The sequence below is a fragment of the Stenella coeruleoalba genome (assembly GCF_951394435.1).
Source record: "Stenella coeruleoalba genome assembly, chromosome: 6".
Lineage (NCBI taxonomy): Eukaryota > Metazoa > Chordata > Mammalia > Artiodactyla > Delphinidae > Stenella > Stenella coeruleoalba.
The window spans coordinates 109,457,954-109,475,286 of record NC_137151.1 but is presented as its reverse complement, the minus strand read 5'-3'; the positions used below and the strand labels follow the sequence as shown (position 1 = coordinate 109,475,286).

General features: G+C 41.8%; 1 protein-coding gene across 1 annotated transcript in view; it reads left to right on the top strand.

Moving 5' to 3' along the window:
* Positions 1-2,230: 2,230 nt before the first annotated feature.
* CFAP65 (cilia and flagella associated protein 65) overlaps positions 2,231-17,333 on the top strand; it is a gene marked incomplete at its 3' end in the record, with an annotated part of 41,164 nt that continues 26,061 nt past the window's right edge. The window contains 7 exon segments of the mRNA XM_079924424.1: positions 2,231-2,257; positions 2,571-2,668; positions 2,671-2,795; positions 4,678-4,862; positions 16,168-16,270; positions 16,751-16,917; positions 17,107-17,306. Coding sequence (XP_079780550.1) covers positions 2,638-2,668; positions 2,671-2,795; positions 4,678-4,862; positions 16,168-16,270; positions 16,751-16,917; positions 17,107-17,306 — 811 coding nt within the window. The 5' untranslated portion in view covers positions 2,231-2,257; positions 2,571-2,637.

Genomic DNA, 17,333 nt, shown 5'->3' with positions numbered 1-17,333 from the left:
ACAGAATAAAGTTCCAGTTGAAATTCTGACCCTATGTCACCGAGGGGTATCAGAAAAGAACAGAAACAACTCTCACTGGTGTGACAAGTCCTTGTAGTAGCCTCCTCTGAATTTGGTCTTCAACTAAAGCCAGGATTGCGGGGACTTCACGACAACTGTGCTGCGACTGGTAGAAGACAGTTACTGCTAGCAGGGAAAGTCGGAGAATAAAAAATGGTGGTGAGCGTTAAAGTTGCGCGGAGCTTTCGCCTTCTGTGATCCTTGACTCCTTCGGGTAGCCGTCGTTGCCCTGGGATACCAGGAGACGCCGTGTCCTGCGCGTCCTGTATCTATAGAGACGACAACATGGCGGCGGTGTGAGTTCTGAGCGTTGGTCCAAGTGACCAGGGGGAGCTGCGCAAGTGGCCAGGGAAGGTATCTGTCTTGGGAGACGGTCTCCTTTGGGAAGTCGTAACCAGGGGTCCCCTCGGTGTCCTTCAGAGAGCCCGGAGGGACTGAGACTTGGGCGAGATCAGCCTGGGGATCTCTTACACGATGGTGGAACAGCTCTAAGTATATTTTATTCCTTCTTTTTACCTCTTTCTTCCTCCCTCTACTCGGCGACCCGCCACTTTTTACACTGGTCATCTTAGGAATTTTTAGGTTGGAAATTAGGCAAATAAAGGAAGCTGATGATATTTTTTTAAGATCCTCAAGATTAGAAAAAGATTAAAACAACATCTCCCTTGCCCAGTGTCCTCACAATGATTGCAGATGTGTGAATCTTTTGGAAGAGTAGCACGTGTTAGTGTGGAAGTTGTAATTGTTCATTATAGTAACATAGGTTTTTCTAGGGCTTTTTCACTTCTCTATTTCTTTCAAGCTTCACATCAATTTTGTGAAATACAATAACCCTCATTTTACAGGTAAGGAGGCTGAGGCTTGAGGAGATGGAGAAACTTGCCCATCTTAAACGAATCTGAGCAGATGCTTCAACCCAGCTTTTCTTGCTCCAGGACCAGTGCTCACTTCTAAGCCCTGAGACCTGGTCTGGACCAGCTTTCTATCCCACTGTCTCTCATTTTTCCTACAAGTGTTGATTGGAAATTTTTTCAGAGCCTTGAAGCAGGGACTGTCTGTAGAATCCCCTAAGGTAATAGTCATTAATGAGCCGGGGAAGTACTACAAAGCCATCCAATAGCAGAGAAGTAATGGGACCTTCCTCCCTATCTCCCCAGCTTGCATTTCTTTGATTCCATCTGAACAGTTCACTTCACAACCAAAGGTAGGAGCCTTGCCTGTCCTGTCCTGTGCCTAGCACTGGTACATAGCAGGCACTCAGTAAATGCCTTGTGAATGAATGAATGTAAGATAATCCCTCCAGAGGGTTTGGACATATTGCCAATTAGGAAAAAGTGCATCAACAGAATCTTTTGTTCTGAATGGGTGGTGGGGAGGGGACGGGAGAGTGTCTGATGGAAACGTGGAACTTTCTAAAGGGCGACCATGAAATTGTTTACTAAAGCATAATATGTTGTAAAAGGGAGCTGAAACCCAGACTTGAAAAGAGATAATTTTAGGCCAAATAAAAGACAATTCCATCTAATCATAAATTGTTGTAAGAACTAAAATATATGTGAAGGACTTACAACACTGCTTGGCACATGGTAAGTTCTTAGTAAATGTTCTTAGAAGTTGTTATTATTTTTGAGATTGCTATTCAAAGAGATGGGCTAGGATACTGAGTAGTCTTAAAAATGTATACATGTTCAAAAAAGGATTACATTGATGCTGTCCAATGTAGTAGCCATACCTGGGTATATGTGCTGAAGGAAGCCTGCTAAAGGAAGGGGGATTTGAGAGGGAGCCAGAGCCAGTTTGGGACACTTCTGTGTCCCCTAGAGCAGGACCAAGCACCCTTTTGAGCATTTGGTGAAAGCTGTGGACACTCTCCCTGGAAAAGAGCACATGCCCAAACCCATGACATTTTGCATATAATTTGTCTATAACGTTTGCATGTATTTGCATATAACTTCCAGCCGCAGTCTATCAGTGGATCCCTCTGTTTTAGAGGTTGATTCATTAATCTTTGGACTGAGTCATTATTTTAGTGAATGCTTCCTTTAAACCTGGACTACATGTCGTGTACTGATAGAGGAAACCCAGAAGCCCAAGAATCCTCCAGTCTCATTTGCTTCTTCTTTGACTCTTATTCCTTTTCCCACAGGAGGCAAGCCACGTTCAGAGGAAACAAGTAGAGAGTAAAAGCCAAGTAAAGGTAATGCATATGCTTCAGTAACACTCACTGGGGGCTTGCTGAGAAATGCCAAGTGTGGCCTTGGAGAGCAGGGCTGCCTGGGCCTCATCCCCAGTTCCCTTTTCCAAATGGCCTTTCCTGAACGGTGAGTCCCTAGGCTCCCAGGCAAAGCCTTGGATCTTGCATTCAGTCTTGTTCCTCATGGTGCTACTTCACACCTGTTGCCAGAGCTAGGAAGCAGACACCCCTGCATGAAAATGATGGCCGTGGTGAGCCTTCTTCATTGACCCCTCTTTTTCATGCCCCTCCTGCCTCCCCTCTGGTCTCTTCCCAGCTCCCAACTGGCAGGAACTCCTGTCTTAGCCAGAGAGCTTCCCTTGGACTTGTGTTCCAGGCACCGGATGCTCATCAGGGCAGCCCTAAGCCTCCTCACGAGGACAGCGGGGACTACACCATGAACGCTGGATCATGCCTGAGTGCCAGCACAGTGGCCTTTCCCACCATCACTGGCAGCAGCGTGGCCATGAGTGCCTACAGCAGCAGCAATGCTAGTGCCTGTGTGAGGACACGTGCGGGGTGGGTGGAGTGGGTGGAGCAGGGCCAAGCAGGGTAGATGGGCAGCAGGGCAGCGGGGGTAGGAATCTGAGACGACCCCACTCTCCTGTCTAAACTCCAGTACTAGACCCTGCATACACTGAGCCCTATGCTAACTGGAGTGGTGGCAGCTGTGAGCGTGATGGTGGAGCGGGGAGAACGCTGGGGAGATGCGAGTTGGGGGCTGATAGAGTAGCCAGTAGTTCTCTCTTCCTTCACAAAGCTCTTCTGGTCTCGAGCCCTAGGGCTTTGTGTTTGTCAGTGGATGGATGTTGTTTACTTCTCACAGCTCTCGGGGGTCCCTCTCTGTGATAGCGCAGGACCAGGGCAGGGGGTGCTTGTCTAGGGATGTAACTATGGGGTCTCACTGCATTTGTGCAGCATGTGTCTGTATCATTTGTGAATTCTCGTGTCTCCTTAGATGTGATGGTGGTTGCATTTGCCTCTCTGTGGACCGGGGTCATCTCACCCCTCCATCTGTGCCATTCTGGCCCAGTTTGCTCACAGATTCACTCACTGCCCTTCCCCGCTCTGCTCTGAGCTGTCAGGAAATTGGAAGTTGGGAAGAAGGGAGAAGCCAGGCTATTTATCTTCTTCCCTCTCTGCTTTTGACAGTGTCTCCAGCAGCAGCTGCATCTCCCTGTGACTCCAGTCCCCACCAGACAGGCCTCTGGGCTCTGAGAACCCCACCACTTCCCCTAACCTATGTGTGGTGGCAGTTTCTTGATGTTGTTAACTTTGGGGTTACTTCACTATCCCCTGGTTGTGCATTAAATTCCTTATTTTAAACACCCGGAGTGGCTTCTGTTTTCCTGGTTGGACCCTAACTGATGCACCAGTTGATATTTATAATAAATGATCCTTGCTCACCCAACTCACCTTTCCTCCACGGGCAGATCAGGCCATCTGACACTCTCTATAAACTGAGATATAGTTCCAAGAAAGAAGGGATTTGCCAGTCCTGTTCACTTTTATAGTCCTGGCACCTAATACAATGTCCATTGCATCATAGGTAGTCAACAAATATCTGTCGAATAGATAAATATATCCTTATGTTATGTAATGACATAAAAACAATACTTGGTCAAAGATAAAGTTAAATGGCAGTGAATTTACTTTCAGAGCGATGACTGGTAGGAAGAGGCACCTGTTTCATCCTTCTGCCATCTTGCCACCCCAGGGATTTTTCCATCTCCCTCCCCCCTCAGATAGATAGGGGCTAGGGATTCACCTATGACAGGATTTTCCATTACAGACAAGAAGCGTTGGCATAGCGAACCTCTAGCATCATTAGGAGAAGCGCTTGGGGTGGTCTTGAAGTCAAGGCACGGGGTGCGGGTTGGTCGCAGGCAAATGGGCTCTTTCTTCTGCTCTACCAGCTAGGTGAGGGATGGAAGAGGGAATGGTGGTGTATCCCTGTGCTCTGGAAAAGTGCCGGGGATAGACCACTCCAACTAGGAGAGGCTTCTGTAGCGAAGGGGTAGGATGGCAGGCAGAGGAGGAGGAGGCAGCATCTGAACAGGCCGGGATCTGAGGGCACACTGAGGAGCACAGCAGGCAAGCTAAGGCTGCTGAGTGTGCCAGGTGGAATGGCCCGTGCGGTGGCCAGGGAAGGCTTCATGGGCAGGGTCTCTGGGAATCTAGTTGGAAAACCATTCCAGTGACCTCAGAAGAGGTAATATCTGACTCGCCTACCCGCCCCTCACCTTCTCTCTCCAGACCATCCCCCAGGGGTGAAGAGTGGTGTGATTCATTACTTTCTGGAGGTGGGGAGATCTTTGCCCATTCTCTGGGTCTTTGAATCCTATCCCACTTGCTTCTCCCCTTTCTCCCTGCCGACCAGACAGCCTGCCAGTTCCATGGATACTCAGAAGCGCTTCCCAAAGAAGCAGGACAAAGTGAAGAAGAGGGTCATCTGGGGCATTGAGGTGGCTGAGGAGCTTCAGTGGAAAGGCTGGGAGTTGGGGAAGGAGATCACCAAGAACCTGGTTCTGAAAAATCTATCCTTGAAAATCCAGAAGATAAAGTACAGGTACCAGTATGAGCGATCAGAGACTAAGCCCCTGAGCCTTCAAGCCCCCAAAGCAGCCACTCTTAAAAAACACACTTTTAAAATGTCATATAAAACCAGAAGAGGATATAAAACATGTACAGCTTGAATAATTGTTGAGAGTATAATTTGAATAATTGTTGAATAATTGTGACCAGATTAAATAATGGAATACTAACAGTGTCTGAAGCTCACCTTCTCCCACTATGTGTCCCCCGCACTGGAACACCTTCCCTACCCATAAAGGTAACCAATACCTTGTCTTTCATGATAATGATTTTCTTGTTTTTCTCAAAAGGTTTTACCACTTATGTTTGTATCCCTAAATGTTATAGTTTAATTTTTCCTTCTTATGAACTTTATATAAGCGGGATAACATGGTATATTTTGTTACACTTTTTTTTTTTTTTTTTTTTTGCGGTACGCGGGCCTCTCACTGTTGTGGCCGCTCCCGTTGCGGAGCACAGGCTCCGGACACACAGGCTCAGCGGCCGTGGCTCACGGGCCTAGCCGCTCCGCGGCATGTGGGACCTTCTCGGACCGGGGCACGAACCCGTGTGCCCTGCATCGGCAGGCGGACTCTCAACCACTGCGCCACCAGGGAAGGCCCCGTTACACTTTTATTTTGCTCAGTTATGTTCGTAAGACTCATCCACATGCAGATATAGTTCATCCTTTTTCATTGCAGTATAATAGTCCAATGTATGCTTCTACCTATTCACCCATTCTTCTGTTAAGGGACGTTTGGGTTGTTTCCAGTTTGGGTCTGTATACATCTCCTATTGCACAAGTTCAAGAGTTTTTCTAGGGTAGATACATAGGAGTACAGTTGCTGTGACTTAGAACATGTACATGTTTGCTTTTTGTAGATTTCTGTACATGTTTGCCAAACTCTTTCCCAAAGGACTTGTAATCCATTTATATTCCCATAAGCCACATATGAGCGTTCCCATTCCTCTGTGTCTTTATCAACAATTGATAATGTCAAGATTTAAAATTTTTGCCAATAATGGTAATTTGTTGTGGGTTCAATTTGCATTTCTCTGATTACTAATACAGCTGAGTGTCTTTTCAAATGTTATTGGCCATTTCATTTGTGAAGTACATGTTTAAGCCTGTGCCCATTTTTCTAATAGATTATCTTTTTTCATTTTTTAAAAATATTGAAATATAGCTGATTTATAATATTATATTAGTTTCAGATGTGTAGAATGGTGATCCAGTATTTTTTTAGATTATACTCCCTTAAAAGCTATTATAAGATATATGGTTGCCAGGGGATAAGGGGGGGGAGGGATATATTGGGATATTGGTATTGACATATACACACTACTATATATAAAATAGATACCTAAGCAGGACCTACTGTATAGCACAGGGAACTCTACTCAATTCTCTGTAATGACCTATATAGGAAAAGAATCTAAAAAAGAGCAGATATATGTGTATGTACAACCGATTCACTTTGCTGTACAGCAGAAACTAACACAACATTGTAAATCAACTATACTCCAATAAAAATTAGAAGAAAAAAAGACAAAAGACAATCAACAAAGAAGACATACAGATAGCTAACAGCACATGAAAAGATGCTGAAGATCACTAATTATTAGAGAAATGCAAATCAAAACGACAATGAGATAACACCGCACACCTGTCAGAATGGCTATCATCACAAAGTCTACAAATAACAAATGTTGGTGAGGACGTGGAGAAAAGGGAACCCTTGTACACTGTTGGTGGGAATGGAAATTGGTCAGTCGTCATGGAAAACAGTGCAGAGGTTCCTCAAAAAACTAAAAAAAAACGACCATATGATTCAGCAATTCCACTCCTGGGTATATGTCCAGAAAAAAACAAAAACACTAATTGGAAAAGATAAATGCATCCCAATGTTCATAGCAATAGCCAACCCAAGCATCCATCAACAGACAAATGAGTATATATCAATATATACCACAATGGGATATTACTCAGCCAGAAAAAAAGAATGAAATTCTGCCATTTGCAGCAACATGGACGGACCTAGAGAATATAATGCTTAGCGAAATAAGTCAGACAGAGAAAGACAAATACTGTATGATATCACTTATATGTACAATCTAAAAAATAAAACGAATGTATACAGCAAAAGAGAAACAAACTCACAGATACAGAAAACAAACCAGTGGTTACCAGTGGGGAGAGGGAAGTGGGGAGGGGCAAGATAGGGACATGGGATTAAGAAAAACAAACTACTAAGTTTAAAGTAGATAAGCAACAAAGATATATTGCAGAGTACAGGGAATTATAGGCATTATCTTGTAATAACTTTGTTTTAAATTTAAGTTCCCAGTAGGTCCTGCTTAGGTAACTATTTTATATATAGTAGTGTGTATATGTCAATCCCAATCTCCCAGTTTATCCCTACCCCTTCCCTCCATGTTTGTTTTTTGCACCTGTGACTCTATTTCTATTTTGTAAGTAAGTTCATTTGTACCATTTTTTTAGATTCCACATATAAGCGCTATCATATGATATTTGTCTTCTTCTGTCTGACTGACTTCACTCGTATGACAATTTCTAGGTCCATTCATGTTGCTGCAAATGGTGTTATTTCATTCTTTTTTATGGCTGAGTAATATTCCATTGTATATATGTGTACCACATCTTCTTTATCCATTTCTCTGTCAATGGACATTTAGGTTGCTTCCATGTCCTGGCTATTGTAAATAGTGCTGCAATGAACATTGGGGTGTATGTATCTTTTTGCATTATGGTTTTCTCCGGATATATGCCCAGGAGTGGGATTGCTGGATCATACGGCAGCTCTATTTTTAGTTTTTTAAGGAAACTCCATACTGTTCTCCATAATGGTTGTACCAATTTACATTCCCACCAACAGTATAGGAAGGTTCCCTTTTCTCCACACCCTTCCCAGCATTTATTGTTTGCAGATTTTTTGATAATGGCCATTCTGACTGGTGTGAGGTGATACCTCATTGTAGTTTTGATTTGCATTTCTCTAATAATTAGTGATGTTGAGCATCTTTTCATGTGCCTCTTGTCCATCTGTATGTCTTCTTTGGAGAAATGTCTTTTTATTTATTTTATTTATTTATATTTTTAAAATTTTTTTGTGGTACGTGGGCCTCTCACTGCTGTGGCCTCTCCCGCCGCGGAGCACAGGCTCCGGACGCGCAGGCCCAGCGGCCATGGCTCACGGGCCCAGCCACTCTGCGGCATGTGTGATCCTCCCGGACCGGGGCACAAACCCGCGTCCCCTGCATCGGCAGGCAGACTCTCAACCACTGCGCCACCAGGGAAGCCCGAGAAATGTCTTTTTAGATCTTCTGCCCATTTTTTGATTGGGTGTTTGCTTTTTCAATATTGAGCTGCATGAGCCTTTTGTATATTTGGGAGATTAATCCCTGTCGGTCAGTTCATTTGCAAATATTTTCTCCCATTCTGTGGGTTGTTTTTTTCATTTTGTTTATGGTTTCCTTTGCTGTGCTAGATTGTCTTTTCCTTTTATTTTTAAATTTAATTTTATTTATTTTTTTAAACAGCAGGTTCTTATTAGTCATCAATTTTATACATATCAGTGTATACATGTCAATCCCAATCGCCCAATTCAGCACACCACCATCCCCACCCCACCCCCCGCAGCTTTCCCCCCTTGGTGTCCATACGTTTGTTCTCTACATCTGTGTCTCAACTTCTGCCCTGCATACCAGTTCATCTGTACCATTTTTCTAGGTTCCACATACATGCGTTAATATACGATATTTGTTTTTCTCTTTCTGACTTACTTCACTCTGTATGACAATCTCTAGATCCATCCACGTCTCAACAAAGGACCCAATTTTGTTCCTTTTTATGGCTGAGTAATATTCCATTGTATATATGTGCCACATCTTCTTTATCCATTCATCTGTCGATGGACACTTAGGTTGCTTCCATGTCCTGGCTATTGTAAATAGAGCTGCAATGAACATTGCAGTACATGACTCTTTTTGAATTATGGTTTTCTCAGGGTATATGCCCAGTAGTGGGATTGCTGGGTTTTTTAAGGAACCTCCATACTGTTCTCCATAGTGGCTGTATCAATTTACATTCTGACCAACAGTGCAAGAGGGTTCCCTTTTCTCCACACCCTCTCCAGCATTTGTTGTTTGTAGTTTTTTTGATGATGGCCATTCTGACTGGTGTGAGGTGATACCTCATTGTACTTTTGATTTGCATTTCTCTAATAATTAGTGATGTTGAGCAGCTTTTCATGTGCTTCTTGGCCATCTGTATGTCTTCTTTGGAGAAATGTCTATTTAGGTCTCCTGCCCATTTTTGGATTGGGTTGTTTGTTTTTTTAATATTGAGCTGCATGAGCTGTTTATATATTTTGCAGATTAATCGTTTGTCTGTTGATTCGTTTGCAAATATTTTCTCCCATTCTGAGGGTTGTCTTTTTGTCTTGTTTATGGTTTCCTTTGCTGTGCAAAAGCTTTGAAGTTTCATTAGGTCCCATTTGTTTATTTTTGTTTTTATTTCCATTACTCTAGGAGGTGGATCAAAAAAGATGTTGCTGTGATTTATGTCAAAGAGTGTTCTTCCTATGTTTTCCTCTAAGAGTTTTATAGTGTCCAGTCTTACATTTAGGTCTCTAATCCATTTTGAGTTTATTTTTGTGTATGGTGTTAGGGACTATTCTAATTTCATTCTTTTACAGTTTTCCCAGCACCACTTATTGAAGAGGCTGTCTTTTCTCCATTGTATATCCTTGCCTCCTTTGTCATAGATTAGTTGACCATAGGTGCGTGGGTTTATCTCTGGGCTTTCTATCTTGTTCCTTTGATCTATGTTTTTGTTTTTGTGCCAGTACCATATTGTCTAGATTACTGTAGCTTTGTAGTATAGTCTGAAGTCAGGGAGTCTAATTCCTCCAGCTCCGGTTTTTTCCCTCAAGACTGCTTTGGCTATTGGGGGTCTTTTGCGTCTCCATACAAATTTTACGATTTTTTGTTCTAGTTCCGTAAAAAATGCCATTGGTAATTTGATAGGGATTGCATTGAATCTGTAGATTGCTTTGGGTAGTATAGTCATTTTCACAATATTGATTCTTCCAATCCAAGAACATGGTATATCTCTCCATCTGTTGGTATTGTCTTTAATTTCTTTCATCAGTGTCTTATACTTTTCTTCATACAGGTCTTTTGTCTCCCTAGGTAGGTTTATTCCTAGGTATTTTATTCTTTTTTTTGCAGTGATAAATGGGAGTGTTTCTTTAATTTCTCTTTCAGACTTTTCATCATTAGTATATAGGAATGCAAGATATTTCTGTGCATTAATTTTGTATCCTGCGACTTTACCAAATTCATTGATTAGCTCTAGTAGTTTTCTGGTGGCATCTTTAGGATTCTCTATGTATAGTATCATGTCAAACAGTGCAAACAGTGTCACTGCAAACAGTGACAGTTTTACTTCTTCTTTTCCATTTTGTATTCATTTTATTTCTTTTTTTTCTCTGATTTCTGTGGCTAGGACTTCCAAGACTATGTTGAGTAATAGTGGTGAGAGTGGACATCCTTGTCTTGTTCCTGATCTTAGAGGAAATGCTTTCAGTTTTTCACCATTGAGAATGATGTTTGCTGTGGGTTTGTCATATATGACCTTTATTATGTTGAGGTAGGTTCCCTCTATGCCCACTTTCTGGAGAGTTTTTTTATCATAAATGGGTGTTGAATTTTGTCAAAAGCTTTTTCTGCATCTATTGAGATGATCATATGGTTTTTCTTCTTCAATTTGTTAATATGATGTATCACATTGATTGATTTGCATATATTGAAGAATCCTCGCATCCCTGGAATAAATCCCACTTGATCATGGTGTACGATCCTTTTAAAGTGTTGTTGGATTCTGTTTGCTAGTATTTTGTTGAGGATTTTTGCATCTATATTCATCAGTGATATTGGTCTGTAGTTTTCTTTTTTGGTAGTATCTTTGTCTGGTTTTGGTATCAGGGTGATGGTGACCTCATAGAATGTGTTTGGGAGTGTTCCTTACTCTGCAATTTTTTGGAAGAGTTTTAGAAGGATGGGTGTTAGCTCTTCTCTAAATGTTTGATAGAATTCACCTGTGAAGGCATCTGGTCCTGGACTTTTGTTTTTTGGAAGATTTTTAATCACAGTTTCAATTTCATTACTTGTGATTGGTTTGTTCATATTTTCTATTTCTTCCTGGTTCAGTCTTGGAAGGTTATACCTTTCTAAGAATTTGTCCATTTCTTCCAGGTTGTCCATGTTATTGGCATAGAGTTGCTTGTTGTAGTCTCTTAGGATGCTTTGTATTTCTGCGGTGTCTGTTGTAACTTCTCCTTTTTCATTTCTAATTTTATTGATTTGAGTCCTCTCCCTCTTTTTCTTGATGAGTCTGGCTAATGTTTTATCAACTTTGTTTATCTTCTCAAAGAACCAGCTTTTAGTTTTATTGATCTTGGCTATTGTTTTCTTTGTTTCTATTTCATTTATTTCTGCTCTGATCTTTATGATTTCTTTCCTTCTACTAACTTTGGGTTTTGTTTGTTCTTCTTTCTCTGGCTCCTTTAGGTGTAAATTAGATTGTTTATTTGAGATTTTTCTTGTTTCTTGAGGTAGGCTTGTATTGCTATAAACTTCCCTCTTAGAACTGCTTTTGCTGCATCCCATAGGTTTTGGATCATCGTGTTTTCATTGTCATTTGTCTTTAGGTATTTTTTGATTTCCTCAGTGATCTCTTGGTTATTTAGTAACATATTGTTTAGCCTCCATGTGTTTGTGTTTTTTACATTTTTTCCCCCTGTAATTGATTTCTAATCTCATAACATTGTGGTCAGAAAAGATACTTGATACGATTTCAATTTTCTTAAATTTACTGAGGCTTGATTTGTGACCCAAAATGTGATTTATCCTGGAGAATGTTCCGTGCACACTTGAGAAGAAAGTGTAATCTGCTGTTTTTGGATGGAATGTCCTATATATATCAGTTAAATCTATCTGGTCTATTGTGTCATTTAAAGCTTCTGTTTCCTTATTTATTTTCATTTTGGATGATCTGTCCATTGGTGTAAGTGAGGTGTTAAAGTCTCCCACTATTACTGTGTTACCGTCGATTTCCTCTTTTATAGCTGTTAGCAGTTGCCTTATGTATTGAGATGCTCCTGTGTTGGGTGCATATATATTTATAATTGTTATATCTTCTTCTTGGATTGATCCCTTGATCATTATGTAGTGTCCTTCCTTGTTTCTTGAAGCATTCTTTATTTTAAAGTCTATTTTATCTAATATGAGTATTGCTACCCAGCTTTCTTTTGATTTCCATTTGCATGGAATATCTTTTTCCATCCCCTCACTTTCAGTCTGTATGTGTCCCTAGGTCTGAAGTGGGTCTCTTGTAGAGAGCATATATATGGGTCTTGTTTTTGTATCCATTCAGCAAGTCTGTGTCTTTTGGTTGGAGCATTTAATCCATTCACGTTTAAGGTAATTATCAATATGTATGTTCCTATGACCATTTTCTTAATTGTTTTGGGTTTTTTTTTTTAGGTTCTTTTCTTCTCTTGTGTTTCCCACTTAGAGACGTTCCTTTAGCATTTGTTGTAGAGCTGGTTTGGTGGTGCTGAATTCTCTTAGCTTTTGCTTGTCTGTAAAGCTTTTTATTTCTCCATCGAATCTGGATGAGATCCTTGCTGGCTAGAGTAATCTTGGTTGTAGGTTCTTCCCTTTCATCACTTTAAGTATATCATGCCACTCCCTTCTGGCTTGCAGAGTTTCTGCTGAGAAGTCAGCTGTTAACCTTATGGGAGTTCCCTTGTATGATATTTGTCGTTTTTCCCTTGCTGCTTTCAATACTTTTTCTTTGTCTTTAATTTTTGCCAGTTTGATTACTATGTGTCTCAGAGTGTTTCTTCTTGGGTTTATCCCGTATGAGACTCTCTGCGCTTCCTGGACTTGGGTGGCTATTTCCTTTCCCATGTTAGGAAATCTTTCGACTATAATTTCTTCAAATATTTTCTCAGGTCCTTTCTCTCTCTCTTCTCCTTCTGGGACCCCTATAATGCAAATGTTGTTGCGTTTAATGTTGTCCCAGAGGTCTCAGGCTGTCTTCATTTCTTTTCATTCTTTTTTCTTTATTCCATTCCGCAGCAGTGAATTCCACCATTCTGTCTTCCAGGTCACTTATCCGTTCTTCTGCCTCAGTTATTCTGCTATTGATTCCTTCTAGTGTATTTTTCATTTCAGTTATTGTATTGTTCATCTCTGTTTGTTTGTTCTTTAATTCTTCTAGGTCTTTGTTAAACATTTCTTGCATCTTCTTGATCTTTGCCTCCATTCTTTTCCCGAGGTCCCGGATCATCTTCACTATCATTATTCTGAATTCTTTTTCTGGAAGGTTGCCTATCTCCACTTCATTTAGTTGTTTTTCTGGGGTTTTATTTTGTTGCTTCATCTGGTACATAGCCCTCTGCCTTTTCATCTTGTCTATCTTTCTGTGAATATGGTTTTTGTTCCACAGGCTGCAGGATTGTAGTTCTTCTTGCTTCTGCTGTCTGCCCTTATAATGTCTTTTTTAAATAGAAATTCTTATTGAGGATACTAATCCTTTGTCAGTTCTGTGTTGTGAATATCTTCTCCCACTTTGTGACTTGTCTTTTACTCTATCATGTCTTTTGAAGAAAAGAAGTTCTTAATTTCAAAGGAATCAAATGTACCCATATTTTTCTTTTATGGTTGAGGCTTTTTTGTATCTTGTTTAAGAAGTTCTTCTCTACCCTTACCTAGGTCATGAAGATATTCTCTTATAGTGTCTTCTGTAGACTTTATAATTTTGCATTTAATATTTGTCTTTTATCTATATGGAATTGATTTTTGTGAATGGTTTCAAGTAGGGATCCAATGACATTTTTTTCCCTCAACCAAATGTCCAATTGTCCCAACACCATTTATTGAAAAGTTCATACCTTCTCTGATGATCTCCCCCACCACTGATGTATATCAAATGTCCATATATGTATGGATCCATTTTTGAACTCTGTTTTGTTCCCTTGCTCTATTTGTCTTTCCCTGGGCCAATAAATATCATCCTGAATTAAATATTAGAGCTTATAATAAATCTTGAATATCTTATAGTATAAGTCTTCCAACTTCATTCTTATTCAGGATTGTCTTGGCTATCCTTGGGCCATTGAACTTTCATATATGTCTCCAAATCAGCTTACCACACACACATAAACTACTTTTTGAGATTTTGATTGGGATTTATTTGAAACTATAGGTTAATTTGGGGAGACTTGATGTCATTACAAACTGAGTCTTTCATGACAGTTTTTATCTTTCATGACTCATGGTTTATCTTTATATTTCTTTAGGTCTTCTTTCATGCCTCTCAATAAAATATAGATTTTTCTCTATAGGTGTCTTACACATCTTTAGTTAGATTTATCCCTAAGTGTTTTATATTTTTGATGATGCTGAGTATGATCTCTTTTAAAGTTGTTTCATTTTCTGCTTGTTGCTGGCTTTATAGAAAGTCATTTTTTAAAAATATGGATGTTTTGTTCATAATCTTGTGCCCAGAAACCTTGGTAAGTTCTCTCATTAACTCTAATAATGTATTTGTTAATTCTTTTTTTCCACATACACATTCATATCTTATATGAAAATGGCATTTTTCCTTCCTTTCCAACCCTATCTCCTTTCTTTCTTTGTCTTTTCTTACTGCACTGTTGAAAAGGAAAGTGTTGAACAGAAGCTGTTATAGAAGGCATCATTGTTTTGTTCATGATCTCAGCATGAAAGATTCCAGTGTTTCACCATTAATTTGGATGGTTCCTGTAGTTTTTTCTTTCTTTTTTTTTTTAGACTTTATCAGGTTAAGGAAGTTCCCTTCTATTTCTAGGTTGCTGAGAGTTTTTGTCATAAACATATGTTGAAGTTTAATATTTTTCTTTATTGAGACGATCATTTGATTTTTTTCTCTCTTAATTTGTTAGTATGGTGAATTACATTAACTGATTTTTTTAATGTTACACCAACTGTGTATTCCTAGAATAAGCCCAACTTGGTCATGATTGAGTATTCTTTTTATACAGATTGCTAAATTCTTTTTGCCAGTATTTTGTTTATGGGTGATATTAGCCTGTAATTTTCCTTTCTTCTCATAACTGTCAGGTTTTGATAACAACGTTATGATGGATTCATAGAATATGGTGGGGAGGGTTTCCTTGTTTTCTGCTGTTGGGAAGAGAAGACAAGGATTATCAGATGCTTGGTACTACTTGCTGGGGAGCCATCTGGCCTGGTGTTTTCTTTGTGGGAAGATTTTTGACTATTTATTTAATTTTTTGGATACTTTTAGAAAGGGTGGCCATAAAATGTATAATTCTTGAATCAGTTTTGGTCAATTATACATTCCTAGGAATATGTATATTTTATCTGAACTTATTGCTATAGATTTTTTGATAATATTGCCTTCTTATTAATATATTTTTAAAAATAAATTTATTTATTTATGGCTGCATTGAGTCTTCGTTGCTGTGTGTGGGCTTTCTCTAGTTGGGGCATGCAAGGGCTACGCTTCTCATGGCTTCTCTTGTTGCAGAGCACAGGCTGTAGGCATGTGGGCTTCAGTAGTTGTGGCACATGGGCTCAGTAGTTGTGGCACACAGGCTCAATAGTTGTGGCTTACGGGCTCTAGAGTGCAGGCGCGTAGTTGTGGCACACGGGCTTAGTTGCTCCACGGCATGTGGGATCTTCCCAGACCAGCCTCGAACCCGTGTCCCCTGCATTGGCAGGCAGATTCTTAACCACTGCGCCACCAGGGAAGTCCCCTATTAGTATTTTTGAAGTCTGCAGAATCTACAGTTTTGACCCACTCTGGAACTCTACAGCTGTGCCGAGATCTCTGCTTGGGAATGCATCCCTGGCACCTCTGTTCTCAGCTTTGGTTTCCCCCAGCTAAGTGCTCAGGGATTTGGTTAAATCAGGGCAGCCTTCCCCATCCCAGACCCCACTGACCACCATGTGCATCTGAGGTACAAGCGCTGCTCCCTTGGCCCTGTATCTTTTCATTCAGTGCTCTGACATCCGAGAGTGAAGGTCTGCAAGAGAAGTGGTAGGATGAGGGAGACAGTTCCTCCTATGACAGAACACCTGTGTTTCTCCTTCCATGGTCCCACAGACTCAAGTCTGCTTGGCTTTCCAGAATCTTCCCTAATCTTTCTGCCTCTCCTAATTTTCTGATCCTGAAGTGCTTATCCTCTGGCTCCTTCCCACAGGCCCCCCAAGACCAAATTCTTCTTCACGGTCATCCCCCAGCCCATCTTCCTGAGCCCAGGCATAACCCTCTCACTCCCAATCATCTTCCGGCCCCTGGAGGAGGTAAGGTCTGCCATGGTGAGCGGAGGGCAGGGAGGGACACAGGCACAGTGACTTCAGAGCAGGATGTAGGGCAGAGCAGCAAGGAGCTCTCCCACCACACCCACATCCCACCAGCTGGAGCCAAAACTCATTAGATAGAGGGGGCTTCCCAGTTGGATGTTGTTGGGGGAAAAGGCTGTGCTACTGTGTTGGCCATCAGAAAGCCCTATATTCCTTGGGTTCTTCCTGCTCTCAAAATGTTTCCCCAAATACTTTGTTCCTCACAAAAGAAGCCCTACATCTCTGAGACCAAGATGGTGCTGGAACACAAGTAACTGACCCTCTCTTCAGAGACTGAGATGGAGGGCCATAGCCCAACCCAGCCCTCAGCAGTTGTGTTGAGGGGATGGCCAAGGGCTGGGGTCAGGTGAGTGGTCCTTGAGTACCACCCGGCTACCACTGATCAACCAGGGCCTCTGCCTCCCTGCCCCCACACTGCAGAAGGAGTACGTGGACCAGCTGTGGTTTGAGAAAGCAGAGGGGATGTTCTGTGTGGACCTGAGAGCCACCCTGCCCTGCCACAATCTGATCTGCCCACCGTCCCTGCAGTTGCCCGTGTGTGCCATGGGGGACATGGCCGAGGCCTGGTTCTGTCTGGACAATGCGGGGTGAGGGCCGTGGCTGAGGCTCAGAGGTGGGAAGAGTGAGGACTGTGAGGAGGGTTCCTGGGAGCAGGAGAGACTGGCCTGTGTGATGGTGGAAGGAGATAGGGGGAGTAAAGGGGGCATCCCGGCCTTTCTAAAGCAGGGGCAGTGGTCAGTGAGCCCAGTGGCTCTAACCTGCCCACCCCCCTCCAGGGACCTGCCCACCTTCTTCACCTGGGAGTCCCCCAGCCCATTCCAGATGTTGCCGACCACGGGGCTGCTGGAGCCAGGCCAGGCCTGCCGGATCACGGTGACCTTTCAGCCCCTTATGGCTGTCATCTATGACGTTCAGGCCACGTGCTGGTACGGGGAGGGGAGCAAGCAGAAGAGCAGCATCCAGCTGCAGGCTGTGGGTGAGGCCCGACCTCTCACCCATCCTC